The sequence below is a fragment of the Solanum verrucosum genome, unplaced genomic scaffold, assembly GCF_900185275.1.
Source record: "Solanum verrucosum unplaced genomic scaffold, falcon-dt-bn FXZP01000103.1, whole genome shotgun sequence".
Classification (NCBI taxonomy): Eukaryota; Viridiplantae; Streptophyta; class Magnoliopsida; order Solanales; family Solanaceae; genus Solanum; species Solanum verrucosum.
The window spans coordinates 4,008,202-4,019,964 of NW_026020048.1; the positions used below are offsets into that span (position 1 = coordinate 4,008,202).

An 11,763-nucleotide genomic window follows, 5' to 3' on the forward strand; every position below is an offset into this window, starting at 1 on the left:
TTACTTAGTGATGATGGATGCAAACTTAGTATAATTACACATGCATAAATTTATTTATGTATCTAAAAGTTATTCGACAAAGAATTTGGACTAAATTTAACGAAGGAGCATTGAGAAGCTTCCTTAGTTTTTCATGGGTAAGCTCTTATCCCATTGGCAAGTTGCATTATTTGGCTGGACACAAATTAGCATACCATTAATCGGGAGTGACAATTGGACAGGTTGAGTTAAATTTGAGCGAATCAAAATGGGTCAAGACTCAACCAAACCCAAATTAGTTTGGGCCAAAATGGGTTGGATCAAAACGAGTTAGTATCAGATCATAACCTAACAAGTTTTAATACCTTTATTTGTTATTTTATAAGCTTTCAGTACCTAATAAAAAAAAAAATCTTTATTATAATTATATAAAACATATAAAATCAAAAAAAACTTAAAAAATATTTTGACAAAGACTCAAAAATCAATTTGGTTACATATTAACCTAATTTTTAATGAGTTGATCTAACAAATGAGCGGGTCAATACCAATCCAAACCTAAATGAGTTGGGTTAGGTTGAACGAATTGGGTTTGATTTTGCCACCCCAATCTATATAGAGCTAACAAGTAACCTCATCATTTGGTTAACACAGGATGGAAAATAGTTGAAAGGAAAAAGAATTCAACTTTTTTGCGTAAGTGTGTAAAATTTTGCTTGTATGTATGATGTGGCATTAATCAAGTTAAACTTTTTCATGATTACTCCCTCGTATCCTAATTATCTCCAAATTCAACTTTTTTGGGACAACGTGATAATTATTACTCCCTCTGTCCCTAATTATTTGTCCATTTTTGAATTAACATTCAATTAAGAAATTAATAACTGACATAGTGAGTTTACCATTTTACTCATATTAATTATGAAATGGATGAATTAAAAACTTAATATTTTCAAGAAGTTCTACCTTTATAAAATAATTAATTGAGGGTATAATAGGTAAAAAAAAAAATGTTCTTTCTTGATTTATCAAAATGGACAGGTAATTAGGGACAACTAAAAAAGAAAATATGGACAAGTAATTAGAGACGGAGGGAGTATTTTTATTATCCTAAATATCTGGAATTTGTGGACTAGATCAGTCTCTCAGAGACTACCTTGTATGCTCGAAAAAATTTATTATGAGAGAGGCATACCACTTTAATTGACTTTTAGGAGTCGTTTGGTAGGGAGTATTAGGGGAAATAGTTCATGTATTAGGTATGCTATTGTTTAGTACTAATGTTTGGTAGGAATTTTGGGCCTATGTATAACTAATCCATGGATTAGTTATACACCCTACATGGTATTATAGGATGCATAACTAATACATTCCATTTGGTGGTATTACCCCAAGAAGGCTTACTATTCTTTTTTGATGATAAACGCCATGAACTTGACCGAGAGGGCGGAATGCCATTAGTAAAAGACCAGAGCGAACTCCGCTTTTGGATCAACTTTCACACGATCTGAAAAAAATTGGAAAAAACTCCGTCTATATCAATATTATATTTGAGAGATAATAAAGATAAGTATATATGAGATTGACGTGAGAAATGTTTGTTATACGTGCCTGAAGCTGCTATATTTTTTTGGAAAGCAAAAAGGATTCCTTCTGGTTGTCACATCTTCTCACCCTGCCTGCGTTGGCTATCTGTTCATAATGCTTCCTTCTTTTCTTCGATTGAATGAATTCTGAACTGGAATCATGAATTGGATTCAAACCAATATTGCTTTTGCGACTTTCCCTTTAGTCGATCATGATGGGAAGATCCCGCTGGCTCAGCATCTCGGCACCCCTCTCACAGAAAGGTGAGATATTAGTAATGCATAGGATTTAATACCATGTGATTAGTCTATATAAAGACAAAAATATCCCTCAAATCATTTTAATCATTTTATTTATTTTTTTGATTTTATAATTTATATTTGTACTAGTAAATTTATTTAAATAAATTAGCTTACAAATTTTATTATTTAGAGAAAGTTGTTTGTTGCTAAATGAATCTAATACAAGTCAAAAAAATTAAAATCCAATACAAGTCCATACAATATTTGAAATATGAATTGTTTAATATTTACTAATTGAAAATATAAATATATCACTGTATGATATTTGTATTAACTCATTTAAAAGATCCGTAAATGTATGCATCGACTATTTCTATATTTTCTTTCATAATCTACTAGATATATAAAAGATATATTTGAGACCTACCGTAGCAACGTATGAATAAATAAGAGTGTGTATATGTTTATAGGATGGCAGAACAACATATATTCTTTGGCATATGTTGTTATATTTTGTATATATGTCAAAGAATAAGAGTGTTTTTGGTTGAATTAAAGGTATTAAGATACAACTATTCTATTTTTTATTGAAATTGACTTTGTATTTTAAATAATTTATAAAACTTTATACATACTAAAATTATAATTTACAATTTTATTGTGCAAATGTAGACGGTTTATTCGGTTTTACTATTATTTATTTTTTTAAAAATTGGAAATTGATGTTTTGTGAGATAAATTTATTAAGATGATAATTACTTATCTTCAAATAATCCAAGTGAAAAAATAGAAACATGGAGACAAAATTGTGCTTATCCTAGCTAGTTCGAAGCCACAAAAAAATAATATTGGTCGGTAGTTATGTACCTTAACCAATTAAATGAAATAGAAAATCTCATAATAATTCAAGGATATAATTGGAAAGAAACTTTTTGTAGAGTTTTAAAACAAATAATAAATTATATAGGAAGCAATGAACCAAACACAGGATAAAAATTAATCCCTCCATTGTTATAATGTGAGTGTGACATTAAGGTCCTACGAGAATACTTTTCTTAAAGGAGAGTGCAAAAACTTTAAAAAAGAATACTTTTCGAAAAAAAATTATTATGAGAGAGGCATACCACATTGATTGATTTTTAATTATCTATAAACACTTTAATTGACTTTAAATGTGTACGGTAAATGGTTACTTTATATAATTTTTATAAAAATTCATACATTTTATATAATTTTTCATCATAATTTTACTACTACTAAATATTTTTAATAGGTTGAAAGATTCAGGCTCAAACATATTTTTAGAAAGAAAGACATGAATCAAAATCAGTTTATGTAAAACTAATTATGAGATTGTCAACTAATTTTTTTTTATATGTTTCTTATAAACTCTATTCACCTAACTAAGCTTATAAATCCCAACACATTTTTTATAATCCAAAAAAATTATAGTTATCATAATAATAGTAAATGCTAATAAATTATCAAATAATGAATTTCTTTTCTAATGGTAAAGATAAAAGAGATGAATATTATTACTAAAAATTGAAAAATCAAATCTGTAAGTGTGTACTTTATTTATTTTGAATTGATTTAAATAATTAAACTAGTTACACAAAATAATTGATCCAAACAAAACTATAAACAATTCTATTCAAATATCATATATTGATTACATAAAAGATCGTTCAAAATTCGGTACTCGGAAAAAAATCTACGAATAATTTTCTTCAAAAAGCATTTAATAACCGAAATAAATAGAGAAACAAAATATTTGGAAGAAAGATGGACAAAAAAACAAGAGGAAACAGACAAGCATGAGTTGGTATGCCTCTCTCATAATAAGTTTTTTCCAAATGACTGAAATTGAAGGATAAGCCTTTGAAAAGTATTTTCAACGTCTTTTAAAGTTTTTGCACTCTCTTTTAAGAAAAGTATACTCGTAGGACTTTAATGTCACACTCACATAATAAAGCAGTGTTGGAACACGGAAACAGGTAAACGGCAAAGTCTTCCTCTTCATCAAATTGCAACGACCAAACACAAGCTAGTCCTCCATTGTTAATGAAAACTAAGTATCCAACAAACACACCGGCATTCAAGTCTCAATTCTTTTCTTCTTTTGGAAATAGTAGGAAAGGAAGTACAAATGTATTTGTGTAGGGGAACCATTCTGCTAAAATATTTTGCATTAATCCTTCTCTTTCTGCAAACATGCAATGCTAGGAAGAGCAAACACTACTACTGTCCCACTTCTGCTTGTGGCAATATCCGTAACATAAGCTACCCTTTTCGCTTAAACACCGATCCAGAATATTGCGGATATGGTCTACCATTTGAATTAGCTTGTGAAGGTAACCAAACAGTTATATCGTTATTCTCCAAGAAGTTGCACGTTCAAGACATCAACTATGATGATGAGACAATAAACCTGGTAGATCCAACTTTACAAACACAAGATGGTCTATGCTCTTTCAGACCTATGCATATCTTCTTCGACCAAGCCTATACATTCTTCCTGCCAAACTATGCAGTAGATCCCATTTTCATGATCGACTGTCCATTTGCTGTTAATAATTCTTCGACACTTCTGGAAATTAGTGGCTGCAAATTAAGCAGACACACTTATTTAAAGATTAGTGATATAGATGCCTCTGCACTCAGCGATGGATGCAGAGTGGAATTGATAGGCCTGACCTCATGGCATAATATTAATTATACAGAGAATAACATTTCCCTTTCTGATTTTCATCAAGCCATCCTGACCAACGGATTTGTGCTTCATTATTATTTGGGGAGTTCTCCACAAAGGATAAGTAAGGTCTTCAATTATATATCCTCTGCTCCTTAATGAACACACTTTCAATCCTAAGAAATTAGGAAAACAATGGATTCACTCACTACAATTTAATTTCATCATGTCTTTGTAGGTTTTATTGAACAGATTGTCGGTGAGGACTCAAACTTTTCTCTACATGTACTTTTAATTCTCCATTCGCTCACTATATATGCTTCTTAATAAACATTTCTTTCCATCCTAAGAAATTAAGAAAACAATGGATATATTCACTCACTACAATTTAATTTCTTCATGTCTTTGTAGGTGTTCTTTATTGGATTCGCTGTGAGGACTCAAACTTTTCTCTACATTTAGTATTAATTCTCCGTTGATCTCTCATTCTAAATTTGCTAAATTTATGCACTTTAATCTGACCAGGGATCAGTCTGTATCCACTTGGCCACCTACTTGAGAATATAATGGATAAGCTCCAAAAATATGGGGATTTTGGACAAATGATAAGTAAGGACGAACTTCAATTATATATGCTCTGCTTCTTAATTGACATTCTTTTCCAATCCTAAGAAATTCGGATTCACTCACTACAATTTAATTTCTTCATGTCTTTGTAGGTGTTACTTTTCTCTACATATACTTCTAATCTAATCCTCCATTTATCTCTCATTCTATATTTTTTGCACTTTAATCTAACCAGGTAACAGTCTAGAGGAACTTCTGTATGTGATGGATAATGGACAAAGTAAGGACAATTTTCAATTATATTTGCTCTGCTCCTTAATGAACTTTCTTTTCCATCCTAACAAATTAGGAAAAACAATAAATTCACTCACTACAATTTAATTTCTTTATGTCTTTGTAGATAATATTCAACTTATTCTCGGTGAGGACTCACACTTTTCTCTATCTAGACTTTTAATCCTCCATTTATCTCTCGTTCTAAATTTTTGCACTTTAATCAGGGACCAGTCTGTCGCTACTTGTGTCTTTCATGGGTAAGCTCCTATATATCCTTTTAGCAAGCTGTATGATTATTTGGCTGGACATAGATTAACATTCCATTTTGTTTTTCATCCAATTTCTCAATACACGGATACTTTAGGAGTTATAATCATATGATTTAGCAAGATTGGGATTTTGATATGGTAGTGAACCAACATGAGGATATAATGTTGCTTGCCTATTATTTGAGCAAATTTATACCACTAGACAGTGGTCTAGTAGCTTTTATTAATAATAAACATAAAAAAAATTCAATAAGATTAAGTACAAGCAAGAGAGACTTGGTCTTACCCTATCCATCCTAATGAGGTACCTATCCTCTACTAATTAACAACCATGAAGAAACTATGAGCTAGAGAGAACTAGATATTCTATGATCATCATAAAGTTTATAATACACTCTATGATGATATTACAAGTGAGGATTCTTAAGTAATAAAAACGTTAGGACCGAAATAAGCAGGTGTAATGTGGAAGCTAGCAAAGCAAACCTCAAAAGACCACGAGTAAGAAGACAAACGAGAAATATACCAAAAGACACAAAGATTTAACGTGGTTCGGTCAATCGACCTACGTCTACAAAGGAGATGAGCAATCCACTATATAAACATAAGAGAAATAACCTCAACCAATTCACTCGGAAAACATGGGAGGTTCAAACAAGTGATAATGTATCAAGCTTGTGTCCCTTAAATTCTCCACGCAACCAAAACTCGCAAAGCCTTTAAGACAACATTGTGAATGTTGATTAAATTAGAAGGAACAAGCATCTATTTATAGAGCGCTTAACTTTTTCCTACAAGAAAAGGACTAGTCACTCCAAAATCTTTTCCTAAAAGGAAAACCTATTTATGGTAAGAAATCAGGGCAAATAAAACCCAACAACAAAAGCATAAAAGCCAAGGAGAAAGTTGAGTTATCAACCTCAAACTTTCTTTTACAAATGTATGAACTAAAAAAGATAGATTGGCCTTGTAAAGGAACTTGAAGTATGTTTCTCGTGTCTTTTTCTTCAAATCTGTCCAATAACACTTGGTAGTTCATCACTTAATTCTTGGCTTTATTGGATCTTGTTAAAGTTGTTGACACTATAATATGATTCCGTTTCGCTAGTCGTATCGGTAGGTGACTTGGAACAAACTTTTGCTTGCCTATTATTAACAGAGGCATATCCAGGATTTTGAAATGATGGGTGTACTATTATGAAAATGTGAAATCTAATATGTTTGACATTTAGGTTCTTATCATTGAAAACAATTAAAATTTTAAAATTATCAGTCCAAAATTGAAATGCTTAATTAGTTAAAGCGCCAAAAGTGATATCAAAAACCACTTTTAGAGGTGTTACCCAATTTTTGAAAGAAAAATAAAACAAGATAGGTATAAAAGTCAAATTTCTAATCTCACTGAGAGGTACACCCAATCATCATCGCATTATATGATACTTCATGTGTGGTTTACACATCTATATTTAATAAAAAAAAATTAAAAAATATAACACTACTATATATGATTTTGGAAGGGGAGCATGGGTTCACGTGAACCCGGTGACTCCCTCCTCCATACGCCTCTGATATTATATGTTGCTTCTTGAAAAGGTGATTTGGTGTATGAATTTAATTTTTGTTATTTTCTTGTGGCATCTTTTAATGAAATTAAAATTTTATACTTTTGAATAAATCGAAAGATAATGTATCACATCCAAAAAGATAAGGAAGTTGTTGGACGGTATACATGGGAATTAATATGGTTGCCTCGAATGTGGTACATCATTATTTGTATAGTTATACCTTCTTCTTTTTTATATAAAAAGCAAGTTAGTCCTAATTCTATGCCAGCAACTCCCATAATATATCCCATAATGTTGTTAATTATGTTGTTCTTAAATTTAGAGCAGAAATTCATTATATTATATACCATTAGATGTTATTATAACCTTGATTAGTTTTAAAATAAGTTCAACATTTCCTATTTTGTAAAATAATAACTAAAAATTAAATTAAAAAATAAGATGATATTGCAGTGTTTGCATAGGGAAAATATATACTTAAAAGAATATAGAAAATTAGGCATGTACAGATTTTATAAAATAATAGAGATAAATGTGCAACGTTGCACGTTTTCAAAGACTAGTAATTTAACACAAGTGAGCACAAACAAAATTCTAAAATAGAACATATTCGAATTCAATTTCTATTATATGTTTTTCTCTTTAGGATTGTTATTCCTTTTTCATATTTAGAAAAATAAATTTTAATGTTGTTCATATTTGACTTTTAAGTACTCGTTCATATTAAATTAAATTATCTCATTTGTCAGAATATGTCTTCTTCAGAGAAATTCTCGATTTCTTTTGCTCAATGTTGTTGAGGGAGAAGCATTATTTATCCTTTTTACCTCGAAAGCTAGGAGACTAAAGCAAAATATAATTTCAATAAGTCATTGTCAAACTAAAGTTATCAAGGAGGCTCTACTTTGTAAAATACACATGCATTAAGTTATTAAAATCTAATTAAAAATATAATAATCAAATGTTAATCAAATTTCTTAAAAATACTCATGCAAAAAATTGTGAAATTGTTGGAGAGACATGCCGCATACCTCATTTGTATTGACGTGATTTCTACTAAAAGTTCTATTCAATGGTCTGCAAAAGCATCACCTCTGGTTTATACCTAAGATTAAAAAGTTACATCATAAGTTCATAAAACAAAATTTTAGCAGTATATTTTCATGTGAGAGATCAAACACTTAAACATCAATTTAAGAATATAATTTGAATGATAGCAAAAAATGAAAAAACCTAAATGTAAAGAAATGCTTGAAAGAACATATGATAAGAGCTTTATGCTCTCTAAACCAAATTCAAATGTATAGTATTGTCATTAGAAGACAACGTGTAAGAGACTTATAGGTATAGTGATTTCTTGAAGAGTTAAAAAGTCATTCAACTTTAATGGTTTCACACTTATCGAATAATAATAATAATTAATAACAATAATAATAATAATAATTAATAACAATAATAATAATAATAATAATATGATAATGATAATTAAAAAGTTGAAGGGCATTTTCGTAATCCAACTTTAGACTAAGCACCTCAACGGTCTGCAAAAGCATCACCTCTGATTTATACGTGAGATTAAAAAATTACATCACAAGTTCATAAAACAAATTTTTAGCAGTATATTTTTATGTAAGAGATCAAACACTTAAACATCAATTTAAGAATATAATTTGAATGATAGCAAAAAATGAAAAAACCTAAATGTAAAGAAATGCTTGAAAGAACATATGATAAGAGCTTTATGCTCTCTAAACCAAATTCAAATGTACAGTATTGTCATTAGAAGACAACGTGTAAGAGACTTATAGGTATGGTGATTTCTTGAAGAGTTAAAAAGTCATTCAACTTTAATGGCGACTTCTTGAAGAGTTAAATAGTCATTCAACTTTAATGGCGACTTCTTGAAGAGTTAAATAGTCATTCAACTTTAATGGCTTCACACTTATAGAATAATAATAGTAATAATAATAATAATAATAATACCCTCTTTGTCCCTAATTACTTGTCTACTTTTCCTTTTATAGTTGTCCCTAATTACTTGTCCATTTTGATAAATCAAGAAAGGACAAAAAAATTTTACCTATTATACCCTCAATTAAATGACTAATTACTTTATAAAATGCAGAACTTTTCATCCACTTCATAATTAATAGGGGTAAAATGGTAAACTCACTATGTCATTAATTGATTTCTTAATAGGTGTGTCAATTCAAAAGTGGACAAGTAATTAGGGACAGAGAGAGTAAAAATATGATAATGATAATTAAAAAGTTGAAGGACATTTTCGTAATCCAACTTTAGACTAAGCACCTTCCCATTTATAATATAAAATATGATATGATGATATGTTCATAATTTCTGAGAAGAGCAGAAGGGTCCAAATAAGAAAAGGACATCTCTTAGATATATTGGCTCAAGAGGAAGTTAACTTTATGACTTCTCAAACTTGCAGCGTATTTGGGAACTGTTAGTATTTTGAGCATTTTAATATTTATTAATTATTAATTTGTCTCTTAGTACCCCTAGAATTAAGTGTATTTTCTACTGCCCGTTGAGGACTTTTCATTTATGGCTGTTGGAGTGGCTAACTGCTGCATTACAACTGCACTACTCCATTAGGAGTTTTTTTTTTGCCACATGCACTTCAGTTTTGCAACAGATGCAAAATGCCGTTGATAGCATTAGTGCCTACTTGATTGTCACTCATAATTCCTCCATTATACTTGTAACTCCTAAGACCATTTATCTTTACTATTTACCATCCCATTATCTTTCTATTCATTGCTAGGAAGACTTCTTCTAGAATAAATAGTGGTCTACATTTGGTTTAGAAACACAAGAAAAACATAGAAAGGAAAAAGTTGGTAAAAAAAAAAAGAGGTTTCTTATTAGTTGAAGGGAGTGTTCTTTTTGCGGAGCTTTGAACTCAACTCTTGTCCAGAGTTGTTGAGTTATACTTTGTGTTAAGGTTGTTGTATCCTGGAGGGGACAAGTCAAGAAGGATTACTGCTGGACCGGTGAAAAACATTTGCTGCAATGGACTTGAATCTCCTTAAAGAGAGAGATATCCGGGCCTCAGGCTCAAGAGATTTTTATTTCTTCATTTTATATTCAATTGTAATCTTGTAATTTTTCACTAACAGGAACAAAATTTGTGATCGGCCTTCCGTTTGTAATTGTATTTCTGGTGATCAAATTCAAAAGGAGGCATTTGTCCATGTATGATGCGATTGAAGGCTTTTTGCAAACACAAAACAATTTCATGCCAATCAGATATAACTACTCCCACATAAAAAGAATGACCAGAGCATTCAAAGAGAAATTAGGTGAGGGAGGTTACAGCAGTGTATACAAAGGAAAGCTTCAAAGTGGAAGAGATGTAGCAGTGAAGATGTTGAACAAGCCTAAAGCTGGTTGTCAAGACTTCATGAATGAAGTGGCTACCATTGGAAGGATCCATCATGTCAATGTGGTCGGGCTCGTGGGGTATTGTGTTGAAGGAACAATACGTGCTCTTGTATACGACTTCATGCCCAACGGATCACTCGATAAGTACATCAGCACCAGTCAAGAAGGAAGTCCTCTGTTAAGTTGGCAGAGGAAGTATGACATTATTCTTGGAGTGGCTCGAGGAATTGGATATTTGCATCGAGGCTGTGATGTACAAATTTTGCATTTTGACATCAAGCCACACAACATTCTTTTGGATGAGAATTTCATTCCAAAGATTTCTGACTTTGGGCTTGCAAAATTATATACAACAAATAATAGCATTGTGAACCTCACAGCAGCTCGTGGAACGATTGGATATGTAGCTCCAGAGTTGATCAGCAGAAGCATTGGGGCAATCTCTTACAAAGCTGATGTTTACAGCTTTGGAATGCTGCTAATGGAAATGCTGGACTTGAATAGACATGAAGTTGCAAATGAAGAGAATTCCAGCCAATATTTTCCTTATTATATTTACGATAAGTTCAACAAGGGGAAGGAGATTGTTGTGGATGAAGAAGCAAATGATGATGAAAAGAAGATGGCTAGAAAGCTGACTTTAGTTGCGCTATGGTGCATACAAACAAATCCGTTACAACGCCCTTCGATGAGTAGAGTATTAGAAATGCTTGAAGGTGAAGTTGAAGTGCTAGAAGTACCTCCTCAGCCTCTTCAATCTCAACCGTTTGTTCATCAGATGATGGGAAGTTCCATGACATTTTCGTCTGATTCAATCGCTTTGTTAGAAAATTCCGCGGATAATCCCGTTGAATTAGACATATGTTTTGATTGACTCATAGTTGATGTAATGTTTTTGTGAAATAACAAATATTAATGTTTGGGAATGAGGTGTTGTTATTGTGGTACGTACTAGTTCTGCAAGGCAAAGTTGCCAACCACATAATAGTAGTGAATGACCATCCACTGTGTTACTTCTTCACCACGCACCACAAAATCTTCGACTGATAATGAGCCAAAGATTGCGTTGATCACCAACATTGCTACATAGAGGCAAACCAGGTTGCAATGGAGGTACATATATTACTTCATTTGACACAACTCCAAGACCCGATAGATGATTGATGAGTACAAATCAA

The 11,763-nt window shown here is 31.3% G+C and overlaps 2 protein-coding genes across 2 annotated transcripts; both read left to right on the forward strand.

Annotated features, from left to right (window-relative positions):
- The first annotated feature begins 3,910 nt into the window (after positions 1-3,910).
- On the forward strand, positions 3,911-4,659 carry LOC125821832 (uncharacterized). The gene has a single exon (XM_049501194.1). It carries the CDS (start codon positions 3,958-3,960, stop codon positions 4,657-4,659), a length of 702 nt encoding a protein of 233 aa, XP_049357151.1. The 5' UTR covers positions 3,911-3,957.
- Positions 4,660-10,329: 5,670 nt separating this feature from the next.
- LOC125822542 (rust resistance kinase Lr10-like) lies at positions 10,330-11,498 on the forward strand. Its single transcript, XM_049501951.1, has one exon. It carries the CDS (start codon positions 10,395-10,397, stop codon positions 11,457-11,459), a length of 1,065 nt encoding a protein of 354 aa, XP_049357908.1. The 5' UTR covers positions 10,330-10,394; the 3' UTR covers positions 11,460-11,498.
- Positions 11,499-11,763: the final 265 nt, after the last annotated feature.